This window comes from Equus caballus, chromosome 4, assembly GCF_041296265.1.
Source record: "Equus caballus isolate H_3958 breed thoroughbred chromosome 4, TB-T2T, whole genome shotgun sequence".
Taxonomy (NCBI): Eukaryota; Metazoa; Chordata; class Mammalia; order Perissodactyla; family Equidae; genus Equus; species Equus caballus.
In genome coordinates, this window is record NC_091687.1 from 24,963,792 (window position 1) to 24,985,501 (window position 21,710).

At 42.1% G+C, this 21,710-nt stretch overlaps 1 protein-coding gene and 1 pseudogene across 5 annotated transcripts in view; both read left to right on the forward strand.

Moving 5' to 3' along the window:
- The first annotated feature begins 1,556 nt into the window (after positions 1-1,556).
- On the forward strand, positions 1,557-1,817 carry LOC138923726 (CDGSH iron-sulfur domain-containing protein 1 pseudogene; annotated as a pseudogene).
- A 2,981-nt stretch (positions 1,818-4,798) lies between these two features.
- The window catches only part of LANCL2 (LanC like glutathione S-transferase 2), a 97,785-nt gene continuing 80,873 nt past the window's right edge, over positions 4,799-21,710 (forward strand). Inside the window, exons 1-2 of one of the 5 annotated variants that reach the window (XM_070264451.1) lie at positions 5,916-6,507; positions 6,771-6,926. Coding sequence is in view for 1 of the 5 variants with exons in the window: in XM_023639069.2 (XP_023494837.1) it covers positions 5,611-5,814 (204 nt within the window). In the remaining 4 variants the exon portion in view is untranslated. Of the gene's footprint in view, positions 5,815-5,915; positions 6,927-21,710 lie in introns of those variants that run through there. The other 4 variants (XM_023639069.2, XM_070264452.1, XM_023639070.2 and 1 more) reach the window with 4 other exon arrangements.

The window sequence follows — 21,710 nt, forward strand, 5'->3', positions numbered from 1 at the left end:
AGCAGAGGATACTGTGCTGAGTACAGAGACATACCACCCATATGCGACACAGCGATGTCGCCACAGCCTCTGGTCTAAGTCTCCCATAGGAAGTCCAATTACCAGTATTTCATCACAGCACAGTGTTTTAGGTTCAGCTCCTCATCCCACTTAGGTCCTGAGCTCACAGTCCACACAGTCTTCTTGAGGTGTGGGGCCCAGGACGAGTTCTGCAGAGCCTGTGCTCCAACCTCAGGGATGACTCCTGCTCCTTTGTAACCTTTCCTGTGATCTAACACTAACTTCTGCGTTCTTTTTGCCTTCTTATCTGTCTGCTAGTCTAGAGCAAGTCAAATGCCCCCACTGATTCCTACAACTAGATATTGTGGGGAGTCATGATAGACTTTTTTCCTGCGTAGAAAGAGAGTATGGGAGATTACGAAATTGACTGTTTTGACTCAGAGACTTTCGAGGATAACCACGCTCCTTTCTGCTAAGAGCCACTTAAGTGTCCCTATCACAAGTCCTGTGAGAGCAGTGGCCCTGTCCTCAGCAACCAGGTGCACTGCCACAGAGAATGGGGACTGAGAGCTACCCCAGGGACAAGACCAGAATAAGATGCTCTCTCATCTGCCATCGCTTCTTCCTGGGTATGCTTACAGAAGACAACTTGGTTAAAATCTAAAATGCTTCTAGTTTCTACAACTATCATATAAGCACTAGCATCCAGCTTACACTCTAAGTTTTGGCATAAGCATTAAATCTACTGAAGCATCCATGACTAGACACAAAATTTGGGTCAGGATTTCTGAATTTTGCTTTTACATATTTGAATAGATGGCTAGCCTTTCTTTGATCATCACTTACCATCATAAATTGAGTCCTTCAAAGCAAAAAATTATACAAATGACATCAAAGTACATAAGCTGTCCAGGGAGACCTAGTAAAAAAGACACAGGAACGAGGAAGCATAAGCAGGTGAGGCAGGTGCTCTTTGTAGGTACACTTTGCAGTATTCACCTATATACTGGACTGCTTTGAATTTTCCATATCTCTGAAATGAAATGTTCCTGATGGAACAGCTTGTTGAAGGCAGTGGTTCTCAAAATTTTGGTCTTAAAATCCTTTTACACTCTTAAAAATGATTGACAACCCCAAATAATTTTTGTATGGGTAATATCTATCAATATGTATCAAATTAGAAATTAAAAATGAAAAATTTTAAATATTTATTAATTTGTCACCATATTAACATAAGTTACATTCTACAGGTTAACATAAACAACATATTTTTATGAAAGATAACTATTTTCAAAACCAAAATAATATCTGTCAGAAAAATGGCATTTTTTTATATTTTTGCAACTCTCTTTACACTTGGCTAATAAAAGACAGCTGAACTCTCTCATCTCCTCCTTTATTTAATCTGCTATGACATCATATATCATGTTGCCTTTGGGAAATCCCACTATACACTCATGAGAAAAAGGCAAATAATCACTCCTCGTGCACCTTGACTCCAGCTGTCTACGCAAGCCCTCTTGTACTCAGTGTCCTGTGCATATGCCTTGCAAGCAATGGGTCTGACCTCCAGATTACCAGTTGAAAGGATCTCAGCAGTTACCATTGCTGCTGGGACAGCTGCAATTGCTTATCAAGCTTACAAAAGATTTTATGTTAAAGATCATCGCAGGAAATCTACAGTAAAACTTCACATGCAGAAAGACAACCCCAATGTGTACTGTCATTGTTGGAGGTCCAAAAAGTTCCCATTCAGTGATGGATTTCACACAAAATACAACAAAGAGATGAGGCAACATGGGACCTCTGATCATTAAGAGAAAAGAAATTTAAATGGACACTTTTGGTCCTGCACACCAATGTCATGATGTTACCTGATTGTTTAATTAGAATGACTACCACTTCTGCCTAATGTACATCCTCTGGGTTCTAGATGTGGTATATTGCAAACTACAGCTTTCATAGTCACAGCATTTGCCTTACCTGTTGAATCATCATGGTGCACATTTGCTTAAATGAAGGAAAAAAGTAAAAAGGGGAAACCACCCTCATGACCTGGGGGTTATTCTGGTCTTGTAAGGATCCATTTCTTTACATTTAAAATAATGACGTTAGAATATATTTTGTATGTTTAAGTTAATGTATTAAATTATTCTCAAAATAAAAAAAAAGAAAAACAACTTTGGCCTCACAGCTTCCCCAAAGGATCCCTGATCATACTTTGAGAACTGCTGGCTTAAGGGATCAAATTTGTCTTAAATCAGGGCTGTATAGCATACGCATTATCTGCATATGGCTTGCAGCTGGAAGAAACCATCTTATGTATCAACAGAGAAAGAGGTTGAAGCAAACCCCTCCCCTGTACCACTGGGCTAGCCTGTTTCTTTCCCAACAACCTGGACTCCCCCAGATGGATGGACAAAGTATATGGCAATCTCAGAAGGGAACGGCAGCGTAAGAGGAAGGGAGTTTGGTGGTCTGCCTACTGGAACTTCCTCTTGTACCACCCAAAGGAAAGTCCATCATAAAGGAGGCCTGGCAGCTCTGGCTAGCACAGATTGGACTAGAGGACTCACTCAGTAGCCGAGGGACACAGGCAAATTTAAAGCCTGTCAGATGACACACATGTGAAGAATAGATATAATAAAAAGAGAAATATTTAATCAAAAAGCGAACAAAACCTCAAAGCATCATGTATTTTCAATAGATGCTCCTCTACCTGACTCCCCTGCCAACATGCATGCTACCTATTAAGTTTCTCAGTCTGCTGCTCTACTCACGCTCTCAGGAAAACTGGCCTCCCACAGGAGAAGTCTCACTCCCTGGGCCCTTCCAGAGTTTCCATCCTTGAGTGGTGCCCTAGGTTTTAGCCAGCTGAACACAGATGATGCCCTCTCCCAGTTAGATTCCTTTAACAGAAAGGAGAGGCGGTTACCAGAGGGGATGGGGGTGGGAGGAGGGCGAAAAAGGGCACATTTAGGGTGACAGATGGCAACTCGACTTTTGGTGAACACGATGCAGTCTATACAGACGTTAAAATATAATGTACACCTGAAATTTATATAACATTATAAACCAATATGACTTCAGCAAAATAAATTAATTAAAAACAAAAAGAAAGGAGAGGTCAATTGTCAACTGTCAAATTGAGAGGTCAATTGTCCTCACCACTCCCAGGGATTTGTTTTGGGTGGAGATATATTTATTCCTTGTACTGTCCCCTCTTACTTGCATATATGAATAGGGAAGGATGCCCTATCTAAGAATCTGGTTTGGCCTAAAGTAAATAAAAATTTGTAATTTCCAGGCACTGGCTAAGTTCTTGTACCACTAAAGAGTGGCCACCAGAGAAAGATGGTCCCAAGATTTGAAAGGGCAGTAGAATGGATCCTCATGCCTTCTACATTAAAAAGCCTCCTGAAGAAAGGAGGGTGAAGAAAGAACTGTTACTGCCGTGGAAAACAGTCTAAGTGAAATCTTCACTGAGGGCAGGGGACCTGCAGATCTGCCAGCATTTAGGAAAACACAATTCCTTAAATGGTGTTTATATTTTTTAGTCTTCGAAAATATTGGTTGTTCTTAGGACAAGTTTGTATTCTTGCCAACAGTTGTCCACAGGTATCCACCAGATTTTAAGAAGAATGAGAAAAACTATCTTCACTTCACACCATGGTTGAGAGAGATCAAAGGTCACCCGACTTAACATAGCAAAGCCAGCAGTGGATGTTTCTGCAGCACTTGCCTGTAGTGTCAGTCTAAATAACTCGGGCTTTGGCGGAACATCTGCTGTGGGTTATTTTGCCTAGTGAAGTCCCTGAGATAGGAGAGGGATGGCTTTTAAGGCAGGTGAGCATCAGTAGTTAAGGGACCGAATTTCCTATACCATGAAGGCATGGAAATTTGGGAGCAGCGAGGAAATGTCCCTCACTGAGAGTGGGAGAAAGATGACTCCCCAGCCGGCACTCCGGGGCACCTGGGAATGAAGCAGAAAATGAAGCATGTCCTCAACGGATGCTGCTGTACCAGACGTCCTCTTATATCAGCTGTGTTTCCTTGAACTCTGAGGATAGTTATGCCAAGTAACCCCTTGAAAGTTATTTTCTCCTACACTGTAATTTCCCAGGTCATCCTCTCAGTCGGGGTGTTTAACGTGTACAGCCTTGTGCAGCTGGAGGAGACCATAAGACAGACAGGATTGGGAAGCCAGACAAGAAGCAGGAAGGTTGCTCCTTTCCTTTGCTGTACTGTGTTCCTTCATCATGTCACTTCTTATGTGACACTAATGTATACCTTGCTTGGTTCCAGGAAACTATTCCTATTCCACTATGCTGAAACTCTTTCCTTTCTGACCCACTAAGTTGGAATCCTGAGGCCAGAAATTATCTTTTGAATCTCCAGTTTGTCATCACCTAGTACCATCTGGCATTCAATCAAAATTTAAATGGAAAAAAACTGAAATAAATTTTCCTTAAGGAGAAATCATTACATCTATTTGGATCCAAATAATTAAGAAACAGTAAGAACAAAGAGTGTGAAGGTACGCATATCGTGATTATATAAATGCAAAGATTTACTTGCTTGTGTCTTTTTATTATACATGTTATGTTCCTGGGCAATTAAATTAATATTGGAAGAATCTTTCTAGTCAATTAAATATTTAGATAACTGAGTATGCTTTCACATTATCTCTTGTTACCAAACATATCAGTTTATTCAAAATAAAGGGACTGAAAAAAAAATCAAAAGAAAAAAAAAAGGCCTGTGGCTCCTCCTCCAGACACCCCCTCCGAACGGTGATGAATAGGAGGGACAGTTTCCCCCCCTCCGCACGGGAGACATTATCCTTGCAGTGTTTTAGGCTGTTTTGAAATTCTTTTCTTTAGAAGTGATTTTTTCCCTTAATATCAAAGAGCTGCTGCTGTCCCTGTGGCTAGCGCACCGGGGCCGAGGACACGGCGGCGCGGCTGGTGACCATGCAGACTAACGATGGAGCAGCCGGGGACGCGCTCTCCAGGGTCTGCAAGCCGCGCACACCTTGACTGACAGCGGATTCCTCTCCACAGGTTTCCCCGTGGGAACGTGCCCCACGCGATCGTTCGGTTTTCTTTAAAAAATCGTGGAAAGGGCTCGGCCAGCGGAGGGGCCGGGTGCGGGGGCCGCGGGAGCGCATCGAGACCCGGCTCCGGCCCTGCGGTGCGCGCGGCCGCGGACGGGCTCTGCGGGCCGGTCCCGCTCCAGGTCCCGCGGGGGAGCGGCAGCGGCAAGGGGCGGCGCGGGGCCCGAGAGCCCGCTCTGGGCCGCCTAGCGCGCGGAAGGCGCGGCCGAACGCTCCCGGAGCCCGCCGCTCCTGCCCGGGGCTCGGCGGCTCGGCGGGGTCTGGACGGGCGGGGACACCGCGTGGAGCGCACCCGCCAAGGCCAGATGTACCAGAACCCCGCTGCGACGCTCCCGCCCGCACTGAAGCCCCGCTTCGTAAAGAAAGTCCTAGCCTGTCCGCGCCGGGTCCCGAGAGAGGCGGCGGCACAGCAACGAGTGTGAACGCCGCACAGGAGGTTTGTCCCCGCCCGCGCGCCGTACCGCCGGCCCAGCAGGGCACGGCGCGCGGCCGAGATGGGCGAGACCATGTCGAAGAGACTGAAGCTGCATCTGGGCGGGGACGCAGAAATGGAAGAGCGGGCGTTTGCCAATCCCTTCCCGGACTACGAAGCCGCCGCCTCAGCGGTATTCGGCGCTGGAGCGACCGAGGAGGCAGGGTGTGCTCGCCCTCTGCCCGCCGCTGACGAGCCCGGCCTCCCTTTTCACAACGACGGGAAGGTGAGTAGGCCAGGCCTCAGGCCGCGCCACGGGGGGAGCGCCGGCGGTGGTAGCGTCCACCCGTCCGCGGTTGCGTCCGCCGGCCCGCCCCGCGGCGCGATGACGTTACCGTGCGCGCGCCGCGCTGGGTCCAGGCCTCGTGGCGGTCGCTGATTACTTGGGGAGACCTCTGCGCGTCTTCGGGTTGCGCGAGGTGTATTCGTCCCAGGCAGGCCATCCGAGGGCTGTCCCCTTCTTTTCAGTTAGCCTCTGCTCTCTGGGTGGGCGCCCCCTAGCCCCTCCTCCCTCTGAAACATAGTGACGCAGCGCTCTATTTTTGCCAGGTAGGGTGACTGTCCGGCTCCGCTGGCGGTCGGTGGGGAGGTGTATTTATGAGAGCCCTGTCGACGAAAATAATCCATAACCAATCTATAAATGAAAATTTGAGTGAGTTTATTCTGAGCTTAAATCTGAGGATTATAACCCGGGAGAGTCTTTCCACAAAGGAACAGAGCACTCCAAAGAAGTGGGGGTATAAGGGTGGTTATATACCCTCAAAGAAGGTGTTTCACAAGTGATTGAAATGTCCCTCCCACAATAGTCACAAGATTGCCCTGTCGGCATAGCACTTGATGGACACAGCAGGTCGTGGGTCTGCTATCTTGGTGGGCGGAGCAGGAGGCAAGTCTGTTGTCTCCAGCTGGGCGGTCACAGGTGAGCGCAGCAATCAGCTTCTAGCCTAAGGAAAGATACTTAATCCTTAAGGAGACGCCAACAGTGGGAGGGGGAGGGAAGTTGCACCTTTATCTCAAGGGCCTTTGCTCTTGCCATAGGGAATCTCTAAAGCAGATATACAATGCATGCTCAATGGCCTCGGTCAGGCCCTTATGGAAAGACAAGGTCAGGCCGAATTAGGTTTACACCAAATGGCTTCCTCATATATTCCAACATATCCTATTACTTGCCATTTTTGTCAGCCCTGAGCACTCCCCACATCTGGAGCTGCATACGTACCCATGGACGACCTTTTCATAGTTTTCCTGGGGCCGATCTTATCCCCTGGGCCCCTGCCCTAGGAATTTAGGGCAGGCACGGGAACAACAAAGCTGCACGGGAACAACAAAGCATTGTTGGTAAGCCGTTGGTCATCTGTCTGTGTGCCCAGGAGTCGGAAGGGCGAAATCTGAACAAACGTTAACTTGGTAGGGAAAAGTGGAAATAAAGGAGGACGTGAACATCAACATAACTGTTTTCATGTTTGGTAAAACCATACATCTACCGCCTAGGTGATGCGGGGTCGGTGAGCCGAGGAGTCGAAAGAAAGATTTCTTAGACTCTCAAGATTTGGCAGTAGTGCTCTTTTATTTAGAGAATAGTGTGGAATAGCATGGGGACAGGACCCATGGGCAGGCAGAGCTCCTGCTGCTGCCGCTGCTGCTGCCCCCACTGGCATGGGGACAGGACCCATGGGCAGGCAGAGCTGGTGCGTGGGGACAGGACCCACGGGCAGTCAGAGCTCCTGCTGCTGCCCCCGCTGGCATGGGGACAGGACCCATGGGCAGGCAGAGCTGGTGTGTGGGGACAAGACCCACGGGCAGTCAGAGCTCCTGCTGCTGCCCCCGCTGGCATGGGGACAGGTCCCATGGGCAGGCAGAGCTAGTGTGTGGGGACAAGACCCACAGGCAGTCAGAGCTCCTGCTGCTGCCCCGAGTTGAGGGTTAGGGCTAATTTTATAAGGCATGGGTACGTGACTTATTTCTACTGGAGAAAAGAAAAGATGATGTAAAAAGTCATTAAATGATTTCAGTGCAGATGGGGTCTGGTTATTGTGCGGTCATATAACTTTAGATACGAATCTGGCCATATAGATCGGTATCTAGGTGAGGATGCCCTGGGCTTCTCTCCCTGGGGCAGCCCTAATTCACACCATAAAAAAAGTCCACTGGGTCATATAGTTTGGCATGTAGGCCAGGTCACCTTGGGCTTCTCTGGCTGGGGCAGCCTTAATCCACATCATAGGTGGTTGTTTTTCCACCGATCTCGGCGTTCCAAGTCCCACTTCCCTCCCTGGCTCCCCGTGTATTTTGTGTTCCAAAAGGTGTAAGTTCGTCAGAACTAAGAAGACAGTTTTGAAAGAGCCATTGGTCTGAATATGGAATCTGAGGCAAGTGTCTCCTCTAAATCTCCCTTTCCTTAAATGTGGTTAAAAACGGAATAATTCCTAACTCACAGGGATGTCACTGATTGATTGAATTAAAGTGTATAAATTGCCTGGCAAACTGCCTAATATGGTACCTAGTAGACCCCCGATAAATGTCAGCCTCTTTTTTTCCCCCTGGAAATTCAAGTCTTATGGTTTAGAATTCATATTTCAATATTGATTTTTCTCTAGATTTCTCCTGTTTTCACATACATATCTGTTATATTTGTGACTTAGTGTTCATTCACGTTTTTTTTTTTCTTTGAGGAAGACTGGCCCTGAGCTAATATCCATGCCCATTTTCCTCTACTTTATATGTGGGATGCCTGCCACAGCGTGGCTTGGCAGGCAGTGCGTAGGTACACACTTGGGATTTGAACCGGGGCTGCCGAAGCAGAATGTGCGAACTTAACCACTGTGCCGCCGGGCTGGCTCCTTGTTCACGTTTTTTATATTATTTTTATAATAAATCTTTGGCAAGCGTTAAGAAAAAATCCATCCTTCATGCTTATTATCAGTGGCCATCTCATATAATCAAACTCCTGACCACTATTTGAGTCTCCGTGAGAACAACAAAGAGATGGAAATAGTTGTTTCATTTTCTACCTCATGGAGAATAAACACTGGTTCTGAAATTACATGTTTTTCTTTTTACCCTTTTTATCTGGTAAATGTGATTTTTGACCTCAATTATATACCAAACTGACTTATGTAACAGAAAATTAAACCACAAATAACTAGTGGGGCTTGTGATATCTGTATGCAGTTAAACAAAATAGTGGGAGTGGGGACCCATGCCAGTGGTTGTGATTAGTGGATATGCTAAAGAAAGGGGAAATGGAAATTGTGGTGTTCTTGAACATGAAAATGAGAGCACATTAAAGGGAGAGGGATTGTGATTTTAAAAGGTGGAAAAAGGGGCCAGCCTGGTGGCTAAGTGGTTAAAGTTCCACGTTTTTCACTTCCGCCGTCAGGGTTGGCAGCTTTGGATCCGGTGCAGACCTACTCCACCCACCAGCCATGCTGTAGAGGCATCCCGCAGACAAAAAATAGAGGAAGATTGGTGCAGATGTTAGCTCAGGGCTAATCTTCCTTACCAAAACAAAAAAAAAAAGATGGAAAGAATGCTTCTTAGTTATAGGAAAGTCATAAGAGAAAATAAATATTAAGTTCCGCTGTCTTCTGTATAGATACTTTACAATTGGCAGATTATTACATTTTTTAATTCTTAAAATATTATGTTAAATTGTATTTAAGATAGAAGATATCCAATTAACCATTTGTTTTGATAGACATGAAGTTTCATGAAAATGAGGATATTATGGGTTGAATTGTGTCTCCCAAAAAGATATGTTGAAGTCGTAATCACTGGAACTTCAGAATGTGACCTTATTTGGAAATAAGGTTATGGTAGATGTAATTAGTTAAGATCATCCTGGAGTAGGGTAGGCCCTTCATCCCTTATAATTGGTATCCTTATAAGAAGAGAAGAGAGAAAGAAATGCACAGGGAGAAAGAAGATGGCATGTGATGATGGAGGCAGAGAGTAGAGTGATGGTTCTACAGGCCAAGGAATGCCAAGGATTGCCAGCAAACACTAGAAGCTAGAAGAGGTAAGGAAGGATTCTCCCCTACTGGTTTCAGAGGGTGCATGGCCCTGCCAACGACTTGATTTTGGATTTATGGCCTCCAGAACTGTGAGACTATAAATTCCTGTTCGTTTAAGCCACTCAGTTTCTTTTGGCACCCCTAGGAAACTAATAGGGAGGGCAATTTGTAAATCTCTAATTTAGGCATAGAGGGATAAGTTTTTCTTGGTGAGGTGTGCTGTCGGTGAGAAGAGATTACAGAAAATTTACCAACACAATAAAACTTTATTACAAAGTATCCTTTAAGTCATTTACTGAATCTCATTTTAGGTTAGCTGTGTATATGTGTGGTGTAATCAGTGAATCAATAAATTCTCTTCCAATTCTAAAATCAGCTCAAGTCTCCTCTGGATCATATTTTCATAAGTAGGCTTTTGTAAACTTTTTAACAACATTGGTCCAAATATTATGAAAAGCAGTGAACCAACGTAGTAGCAGTTTTTTTAGTTATGGAAGGTATCTGAAGTAGATACTGTTGGCTACTTATCTAACAGCCGTTTCTTCCCTTCTTTTTACTTGATTTTGTGGTGGCCATGGACTTCAGGCAAAGTGAACCCAGCTCTGGGGACTGAATCATAATTAATCTAAGCCAGTGGTTCTTAAAAGTGTGCTTCTCTGACCACCAGCATCAGCTTTATCTGGTGTATCATCAGGATCCAGTCAGACACACAGTAATTTGATAGAGAAAGCTTAATATAAAGAGCTATTACTAACCGTAACAAGACTGGAGTAATGAGAGATTGTCTCATAAAAAATAAAGCAAACTCCAAAGAATATGGGACTAGCAGGTGTAAGAAGCCGGCTACTCCTAGGGCTGAGAGGGCATTCAAGGAAGAGGCCTCTGTTATTAGCTGTCTGTTGCCGTGTAGTAAATTATTCCAAAACTTAGTAGCTTAATAAATGTGTATTATCTCACATAGTTTCTAAGGGTCAAGAATCCAGTTGCAGGTTAGCTAAATGGTTCTGGCTCAGGGTCCCTCACAAGGCTGCAGTCATCTGAAGACTCAGCTGGAGCTAGAGAGGCTGCTTCCAAGCTCACTCACACAGCCATTGGCAGGCCTTACTAGCTGTTGGTTAGAGGCTTCACTTTCTTACCACGTGGGCCTTGCCATAGGCTGCCTATGACATGGCAGCCAGCATCCTCTAGAATGAGTGATCAAAGGGAGAGTGTGCTAGAGCACTGAAAATGGAAGCTGTCTTCATTTATTATGTATTCTCAGAGGTGACATACCATCACCTCTGCCATATTCTATTCATTAGAAGCAAGACAATCATTCTAACCCACACTCAAAGGGAGGAATTACACAAGAACATAAAAAGCAGGAAGTTTACAGCCCTGTAGCTAGGGCTGAGATTTCCAATTTGTTGGGGAGGGCATGGCCATAGTTCACTGGGTGACAGAGAAGTTGCGGTGATGCTGCAGCAGTGGAACTTGCTGGAGATGCACCATCTAGAATATGCAATGAGTGTTATAGTAAGTGAGAATATATAAAGTTTGTAATGGGGGCACAAGAGAAGAAAGAAGAGAGATTAATTTTGTCTACTGGCATGAAGAGTAGCAGAATGTGCTGCCCCCAAATATGCCACTTTGATATAAGAATTATTTTGAACTGATTATTTTTGAGAAACTGCAGACACAAGAGAATCTCAGAAAACAGAATAGAAGTTACTCTTTTGTAAGAGACATTTACGTTTATAAAGGAAGTCTCCATTTGTAAATGTCTCCCTGTCTGTACCAGGAAAAGAAAGATGACTGAATGTCCAGAAACTCTTACCGATGCAGAAGGCGTGGACTTAAATCTGCTTAAAAACCGTACCCTTTTTTACTCTGCTTTTCCTAGTAAGCTCCCATAACTGGCCTCTCTCACCTGCCTCTCAACATCTTTCTTTTGTCTTTAGCTGAAGATGGTATTTAAGGTGGTGGCTTGGGCAGTATTGGGAAGTTACTCAGTTTTCCTCGGTATCTCCTATGTATACACAGGAGGTATACGTGTTAATAAACTTCTTGTTTATCTTTCTCTTGTTAATCTGTGTTTTATTATTGGGGGGGAGGGGTGGAGGTGGTTAGGAGGGGTCTCAGCCAAGAAATTATAAGGTAAAAGGAAAATTATTTTTCTTTCCTTACAGTCATCAGGGAAGGCTTTTCAGATAACATGACATTTTTGTGGCCCTTTAAGGATTAAGTGGTGTTAAAAGATAAACTGAGGCATATTAAAAATTTAAGAGTTTGTTTAAGCACAAATCAATTCAATTCAGGCAGCACCAAACTGGAAGTGGTTAGGAGCTCTCTGGAGACAGGAGCCAGGGGAATGACTTACATAGAGAAAGTGCGGAAGCAAAGAAAGGAAGTTATTTGATTGGCTATAGCTTAAAGCCTAGTTGGCTGTTTGTGATTGCCTGTCCTCAGTGTTTTGATTTCATAACTTTGAGGCATTACAGGCTTAGATTTTGGTTTGCTTATATAGGCTGCCATGACATTAGAGCCACTCAGTCTGATAGCCTCCTAGTTTAATTAACAGTGGGATTTGCCAGGCTAAGAGAGAGAACTGATGAGCAAGGACTTAAGAGATACTATGTTAAGAGAATGGCAAGAAGTAAAATTTGACTGGAGAAGAGGGAGCCTGAATGACATTGGATAGTAATGAGGCTGAAAAGGTAGATTGGAGCCAATTCTGAAGGACTCAATGAGTCCTAAGGATTTGAAAACTTTTTCCACAGAAAAATGAAGATAAAGAAAACTTTCACTTGGTCTCTATAATTTTGCATAATCTTAAACTGTGGAAATGCTTTATTTTATAATTCTTTAATTTTCCATATTTTTATTTAGAAATGTATTCTTTTTCACTCCAAAATTTGGTTATCTTAATCTATCATGAAAACAGAACTTCTCAGTTGCCCAGAGAAATATTATTCTTTTTTCCTCATCTAAATGAACTAAAATGTGAGTGAGGGAGGGAATATACTTTACAACCTTTCTCCTCAAAGTGAGATTTGTGGACCAAAAACATCAGCGTTTCCTGAAAGCTTGTTAGAAATGCACCCTAGAAATTCCACCCTAGAGCTAATGAACCAGAATCTACATTTAACCAGATCCCCAGGCCAGAGGATTCATTTGCCCATTATATTGGAGGAGCAGTGCTTGTAGCTTTGTTGAATTTTCTTTTAATGTGAATTTAACCTCTAGCCAATTTTCAATTCCTGATGTGGAAAGATTGACATAGAATTGTAATGGGAAGATTATGCAGGGGAGACTACAAAATATTATAAGTTAACATTTCCCATTTATTGGAAATAAACTGTGGAGTATAGAGCACTTAAGAACTTGGATAAACTGTGTTTGACTCCTACTTTTCTGTCACCTATTAGCTATAGACTTTGGGCAAGTTATTTAACCCCATTGAACTGACAAATAGAAATGGCAAGCAATAGGATATATTGGAGTATATGAGGAAGCCATTTGGTGTAAACCTAATTTGGCCTGACTTTGTTTTTCCAAAAGGGCCTGACATGGCCGTTGAGCACACGTTGTATATCTGCTTTAGACATTTACTATGGTAAGAACAAATGGCCTTAAGATAAAGGTGCAACTTCCCCCCACATTGGCATTTCCTTAAGGATAAGCATCTTTCCTTAGGCTAAGAACTGATTGCTTCACTCGCCTGTGACCACCCAGCTTGAGACAACAGACCTGCCATGTTGCTGAGTCCACTGAGACAGCAGACCTACCTGCTGTGTCCATCAATCTCTGTGCTGACAGAGCAGTCTCGTGACTATTGTGAAAGGGACATTTCAATCATATATGAAACGTCCTCTTTGGGGGTATATACCCACTCTGTACACCCCACTTCTTTGGTGCCCTTTAGGAAGAAAGGCCCTGGGCCATGGTCCTCACATTTTACCTCAGAAGAAACTCTCCTAAATTTTCATTTATAGATTGGTTATGGATTATTTTCATCAACAGAACCTTGGTTTTCTCCCTTCTCAAATGGATAATAATAGTACCTTCCTTATATTATAATATAAAATGTGATAATGAAGAATTTCTTAAAAGTTTATTTCTTCATTGGAATAGAAAAAACATTGCATACTCTTGACTTTCTCCTTCTCAAAGAAATGCTTATTCTTATCCCTTTTCTTTCTGAGTAAAATATAGTTGGAAATACAATAGTCATATGTGTATGTTCTCAGATTGCCAACAGTTCCCGGATTTCTAAATCCTATACCACATATTTTCCTCACTCTCATCATCTCTGAAATGGAGATACTAACATGCCTGCTGATGGTGATGAAGATGAAAAAGGAATAACAACCACTTGGAGATGTGGATGTTGGCAAGTCAGCTAAACTCAGCTCACAATTCGGTCAGCTCATGCTCTTCACATTTGGGCCTGAACAAAATTGAAAATTGTTGTATATCGTGATGTAGATCTTCAGAATCACATGCTTATGCTTGAAACCTTAAACAGGAGCTCTGAAGGTTTAATTCATGATTACCTAGGGCCTGCTGTAGCTCATTAGTGTTTCTCTTCTCCACTTAACTTTGCTCTTTGAGAACAGGAATCTTTTCCTGTATATGCTTGAATTATTGTTATTATTTAAATATGCCCGCACTTGATACTGAGCTGGAAACACAGTAGGAAATGTCAGCACAAATAATCCATAAACAATGTATAAGTCAAAATTGGATTGAGTTTATTATGAGCCAACCCTGAGGACTGTGTAGCCTGGGAGAGTCCTTTCACAAAGGAAGGGAACACTCCCAAGAAGTGGAGTGTACAGACTGCTTATATACCATCAAAGAGCGTGCGTCACATATGATTGGAATGTCCCTTTTACAATAGTCAGTAGATTGCTTTGCTGGCACAGCAATTAATCCCTTAGTTTAGGGAGAGATGCTCATCCTTAAAGAAATGCCAATGTGGGGGAAGTTACATCCTTATCTTTAAGGGCATTGTTCTTGTCTTTGGGACATAATAAATACTTAAAGCAGATATACAGTATATGCCCAGCAGGCCACATCAGGCTCTTTTGGAAAAATAAGGCGAGGCTGAATTAGTTTTAACCTAAATGGCTTCCTCATATACTCCAGTATATCCTATTGCTTGTCGTTTATTTATCAATACTCAGTGAATGTTGAATGAATGAATAAATATATTGAAGTAAAAATCTTTTATTGTTTTACTAGAATCATTTTTATCTATTATTTAATAACATAATTTTATTTTTAAAAATTTTCTTCTGGGGGCCAGCCCCATGGCTTTGGCAGCCCAGGTTCATGGGTTTGGACCTACATCCCTTGTCAGCCATGCTGTGGTGGTGTCCTACATACAAAATAGAAGAAGATTGGCACAGATGTTACCTCAGGATGAGTCTTCCTTAGCAAAAAAAGAAAAATTTCTATTCTGTATCTAGAATGTTATGTTGGTTCCTAGACAATATTCAAAGCTAATGTAAGACAGGGACTGTGTACTTTGTGGGGATCCTGGGTGAGGAGTGTACTCTGTAGGGCAGCTAGAAGCCTGCTAGGGCCAGAGTAAGTTTTGAGCAACTTTTGCTTAAATGGAATTGGACAGAACAAACTGATTTTCCTTTTCAGAAAATGTTTCTCTAGTCTATAGAGTTTAGTTAACACCATGCAGCAATTGTTTAATCAAAATGAAACCTCACTTTTCACTGAGAGCCTTCTGTAAATAAATATAATTTGACCACAAAGTCCCACTCTTCCTGTGGGCTTCTTATCATTCCTTTAGGTATAATTATGTATGTTTTGAGCCCTTGTGACCAGTGAATTAATATGCCCTCACTTAGCAGTTGTCCTTGGTTCTTTATTGAACTTATGAACTTCCTTGTGATTATGATTTATATCTGGTAGAGTGTATGCATAGCAGATTATCAATTAATTTTTATGACACAAAATAGATACATCAAAATTAGATAGATTGTATGTTTAGGATACGTAATCTAGACTATTGTCTGTTATATTACTGAGTTTGAAATAAAACAGAAACAGACATGATTACGTAAATACATGCCTATTTTTCAAAGAATGAACTATTTCAAACATCTAAACAAACAGCATATCGTTGACACATTCAGTTCAGGTAAGGATGCTTCCTCTGTTTCTTGAAAATACTGCTAGTGAAGGTAGATGTTCCACCACCATCTAATTCTTTACTGTCAAAAGATACAGCTTTTATTTCCTTTTCTCCTTTAGTAATTTACTTTGAGGTAATGATTGGGGTACTTTTGCGTATTCATTTTTGTTTGCAAGTGGAGTGTCAGAAAACCAAGCCCACCTCCTTCATATGTGTAAACCATCACAGAGCATCTCACAAGAGATTGTTAGCCTAGGAGTTTTGAGATTATGAAATGCACTTAGATCAAACCTTACCCCCAAAGAAAAAGGTTTGTTAACACCTTTCCTAAGAAAGAGTTACTGGTGTATATACATTTGCGTATATACTGGTGTGTATGCTTTCTGTATATCATTGCGCATACAAAATGTGGGTCAAAAAGCTATTTTTATTATGTTTAAAATTTAGGGGGGGCCAGCTCCATGGCCGAGTGGTTAAGTTCACGTGCTCTGCTTTGGCGGCCCAGGGTTTCATCGGTTTGAATCCTGGGCGTGGACATGGCACCGCTTATTAAACCATGCTGAGGTGGCATCCCACATGCCACAACTAGAAGGACCCACAACTAAAAAATGCACAACTATGTACCTGGGGGCTTTGGGAGAAAAAGTAAAAAAATGAAATCTTTAAAATTAAGGCAAGTCATTGTTAGCTTCATTTCTTCATTTATAACGTGGGGGTGATAATACTATAAGATTATCAAGATTAAATTAGTTGAAGTTTAATTATTAGTTAAATTAGATGAAGTTTCAGGTGCCTACATATATGAGGAATGTAGTGAATGATTTTATTCGTAAGCTCTCCTGGTGCATTTAAGGTCTTATTCATACTCAGAACTTTGATTCATGCATAACTGTTCAAAACTTACCTTTAGTTTTTTTGGAGTTATTGATATGTGCATGTTAAACACCTATTTTGAGACTTTCTACTCTCTCCTATTTGAAGTTAAGATTATGATATTTTTGAACTTGTCAGTCTTTAAGATTTCTGTATTTTTATATTTTGCAGGTGTATTTCCTCAAACACAATTTTCATCAAAAAATACAGAAACACAATAAGTATTTCAGAAAGAATGATGCATATTTCTTACTTTTCAGATAGGACTCCTTGTTCCTTTAGGAAATACCATGTGTTTCACATAATGCCTTTTTTATATCCTCTGTACCTCAGCATAGAATACCTTCCCCTCTATTTTTCACGTGGCCAACTCCTAGTCCTTCTAGGAGACTCATGTTAGATGCTGCTTTCTTCGTGAAGCTTTCTCAGAGTTGTCCAGGAAGACTTCACTACTTGTCCAGTCCCAAGCCATTTGAAGGGCTAAATAAGAAAGTTGTATTAGTTTTCTATTGCTACCATAAAAAATTACCACAAATTTAGTGTCTTAAAACTGCACCTGTTTATTTTCTCACAGTTGTGTAAGTCAGAAGTCTGGGTACAGTGTGGCTCCTCTGGTTCAGCTGCTTAGAGTTTCACAAGGCCAAAATTAATGTGTCAGCAGGGCTCTGGGGATGAAACTGTTTCCAGTCTCATTTAGCTTTCAGCTGAATTCATTTCCTTGTGGTTGTAGCGCTGTGCTCCCTATTTCCTTACTGCTGTCAGCTAGGGGCTGCTCTTTGCTCCTAGATGCTGCCTGATTCTTTTTCATGCTTTCTATGTGGCCCCTCCAGCAACAGCAAGTCAGGTCTCTCTCACACTTCAAATCTCTCTGACTTCAACTTCTGCCACCCTCTTATCTCTGCTTTTAAAGGCTCCTGTAATGAGATTGGCCCCACTTAAATAATCCAGTATAATCTCTGATTTTAAGATCTGTACCAATTTCAGGTTCCAGGAATTAGGACGTGGACGTCTTTAGGGGCTATTGTGCCTACTATAAGAGTCCTTAGCATGTTGGTTAAAAGCTTGGAGTCCGAAACTGGCTGCCCGGGTACAGACTCCAGTTCTCCCACTTACTGTTTGTATCACTTTCGGCAAGTTACTTTACCTCTCTCCCTGTGCCTTGTATTTGTCATCTGTAAAATGGGGATAATAATTGCACCTTTGCCATGGGGTTGTCATGATGACAGTGACAATGACTGATGGAAGGGGGCACCAACAGACTTAGACAGAGGATGCACATTCTTTTAATGGAGTTTAGGATACGACTTCCTACACACAGACAGCTATGCAAAGCATATTCAGCAGCACTTTTCCCCTTGGAGGAACAAGCTTTCATGGCCTTCTACTCCACTAAGTGATGATACTCCCTAAGCAAAGAAAGGTCTCTTCAGTCCTACAAGAAGCCTTGTTCCAGCCTCACAGTGGTTATTAATGCCTTCCCATTTCCTCTTCACCCTTCTGAATGCTCTGGCTACATACTTGTGTGCCTCCAGAAGCAAGGATTTGAGAACAACCCCAGTAAATTCCTGAATGCCTTCTGCAAGTTCGTTTTCCAAGATGTACCTTTTTCCTAGCAATTCCAGGCTGTAGACATGTCTGAAATCTTCATATGTCAGTCTCTGTATACATACACCTTTACCCGCATATGCCATATTGTACATTGTTACTTAGGCATTTATTATGTGGTGGCATAATTATGTTTATGTTTTTCTCATTAGACCAAGAACTTTTGAGGGTGGGGACTTGATCTTATTCAACTTTTTGTCCCAATAACAGTTCCTGGCACATGGAGAGCAACAATTATTTGTTTTTGAAAAGAATTAACTGAATAAAATAATCTAATACTAGACTCAAAATTTGCTTATGATACACATTTTTTTCCTTAACTGTTTCATAATTACCTGAAAGTTACAGAAATATATATAATGCTGGCTATTTCCTTGTATGTTTAGTTGTTAATATACCTATTAATGATTGCTAAGCTTTATACCAAGGTAAGGAAAATTTGGACATTTATCTTCAGTAACAGTTTTTTAAAAAAATGTTGATCTATTCTAATAACTTGTAATATTTATAAAATTTATATCTACTTTTTATTTTTTCCAAATGCAACACAGAAAATAGCCTATGAACATGCTGACCTGAATCCACACCTGGTATAAAATCATGAGTGGAGGCAGAGGTGCAGAATATGTGCATATGTTCATGTTTTAGGAAGTCACAAATTAGGAAAGAAATTATTCTCCTTAATTATTCTCGTGAAGTTCATGGAAAAAATATCCTGACTAAAGAGGAATTTAATTTCCTGAAGTCTTTTTCAAGCACATAATTGGGGTAATCTGTATACTTAAATAACACCCAATGTATTTATGTCTACCTGTCTCATTCTCTCCTCTCTTTGAAAAAAGCTCTCTCATCCTGATTCCAAGGTTTATTACCATGAAAAACATTGTGAAAAAGAAAAATAAGTTTTCCCATAAGCATGCATTGTACATCATTTGGAATAATGGGTGCAGTGATGCCTTATAAGGAGGTTTATAGTGATTAGTACCTACTCCAATATAATTTTGCTTTATAACACTTTTGGGCATCCTTCTTTTGAAAAATTACCTAGTATGTAGGAAAAGAACATTTTCTTTCTAAATGCAGTGTAATTGCTAAAAATCAATCTCTGGGGCTGGCCCTGTGGCCTAGTGGTTAAGTGCAGTGTGTTCCGCTTCAGGGGCCCAGGTTCAGTTCCTGGTCGTGGATGTAGACCACTTGGTGGCGGCCATGCTATGGCAGCAACCCACATACAAAATGGAAGAAGACTGGCACAGATGTTAGCTTGGGGCACATCTTCCTCAGCAAAAAAGTAAAATAAAATAAAAATCAATCTTTGAGTCAGAGTTAAAACCTCTAAAATTAACTGCTCCTGCTGTTTCTGTGCCATGTGGCAGATATGTATTGTATTCATATGGTGTGATTGAGTGAAGCTTGTAAATCTTCTGAAAATCTAAAAGTAAGCTGTAAATACAGAATCAAGCAAAGATTTTCACAGTAAGCATATAGCTTGGGGAAGCCCAGTAACTTTGGGATTAGACAGTCTAGTCAGAGTTCCAACAGTCTGGTTGTCAGGTGACCTTGGGTAAGCCTCAGTTTTCTCACCTAAAAAATGAAGACTTGTTTGGTGATGTCAAGATTAATTGAAATATCATGTAAAGCACTTAGTGCCAGGCATGTAGTAGGCTTCAGTAATTGTGTTACCACATACAATCATAGGTTCTTTATCCACCACACAAGAGGGGCCCAATCAAAACTGGAACACCAAGCTTATGGCAAGGAAAGGGTTTTTATTTCCAGTGACGCCAGCTGGGAGACTAGAGTGAGCCCTGAAATTCATCTTATCTCCCAGAAAGGTGGGAGGCAAGGGGTTTTAAAGGTTGCAAGGAATACAGCTGCTTGTAGGGAGGGGGAGCCTGTGGCCTTGTTGGTTGGCACTTTCCCACCAGCCTATGTCTGGCCTTGTGAGGCTGTTTGTATGGAGGAGGATGGTGAGATAAGGGAATCCTCCGGTGGGTGTCCTTCATTGTCTGCCTCCATGGTGGATAGTGGAATTTGGTGCCAGGAAGCCAAGAAGCAAGCAAGGAAAGGGGATGAATGCCTTGGTTTTAACCTGATATGTTCTAGGGTTAGGAGAACCGATATCAGGGCCAGTGTCAATTCTTAATTATCTTAATAATCATACCATTGTAGGGGATCAGAGTTGGCTACCCCTAAATGTGTCTCTTTGGCTTGATTATTTTTAAGAACTCTGAAAGAAACTTTGACCTCCCCTGCAACTGCCTAAAAGAATTTCAAATAGAAGGGCCTGTTCCATGAAGGACCTAATGCTGTAAGATAACTGTAGTGTAATGTAAAACGTCTCTCAGGTCACATTGTCTGTAGCTGGCCCATTTATATTTCATCTCCATGTAAATTGCCTTCCACCCCCTTGAAGTCCCAAATCACTACCCACAACACCCTCCTTTGTCTTTAGATGAAGATGGTATTTAAGATGAGAGCTTCTGCCATCTTGGTGAGTTGCTCAGTTTTCCTGAGTGTCTCCCATGTATACGTGTTATAAAGCTATGTTTGATTTTCTCCTGTTATTCTGTCTCATGTCAGTTTAATTCGTAGCCCAGCCATAAGGACCCAGAGGGGAGAGAATATGTCTTCCTCCCCTACACCATCATTAAATGAGATAAGCCAGTTAGAGATTCTCCTGGTACAGCAATCTCCATTAAATACTAACAGAATAACAGCATAGTAAATTTTCTTCTTTGTTCATTAGGCTTTGGTTCCAATAGAAACAAACTAGAAATGTCTTTTATGAGAGAGAGAAAATGAGGAACTAGGAAAGATACCTTAAAGCAAAGGGCAGAGAAATTACTTTTACATGGAATTTTGGCAAATATTAACAGGAATTAGGGTAAGTAATCATAAGCCTTAGACCTATATTCCAGTGGCGTTTATAAGGAATAAACCATGTGCTTTGGGATAAGGTTATCATGACAGGGCTAAGACTGTATATAAATGTGAGTTACACCTGCATTCAACTATAATAAGTGGAAAACTCAGCTTGGAAGTATTTTAATCAGATTATTTCCCCCATAGAAGAAGAAGTATAGAAATAGGCAGCTGTTGGGGCTGGCTCTGTGACTGAGTGGTTAAGTTCGCACACTCCGCTTTGGCAGCCTGGAGTTTCACGGGTTCGGATCCTGGATGTGGACATGGCACCGCTCATCAGGCCATGCTGAGGCGGCATCCCACATAGCACAACCAGAGGCACTCACAACTAGAATATACAACTATGTACTGGGCGGGGGGTGGGGCTGTGGGGCTTTGGGGAGAGGAAGAAGAAGAAGAAAAAGGATTGGCAACAGATGTTAGCTCAAGTGCCAATCTTTAAGAAAAAAAGAAAAAGAAAAGAAATAGGCAGCTGTTGATGTTGATTCATTTCAACAAGATCAAGGCCAGGATTTCTGTAGTTATTTTGGTCTTTCTCTCATGTTTTTTGTGTTATCGTACAAGGTGGCTGCT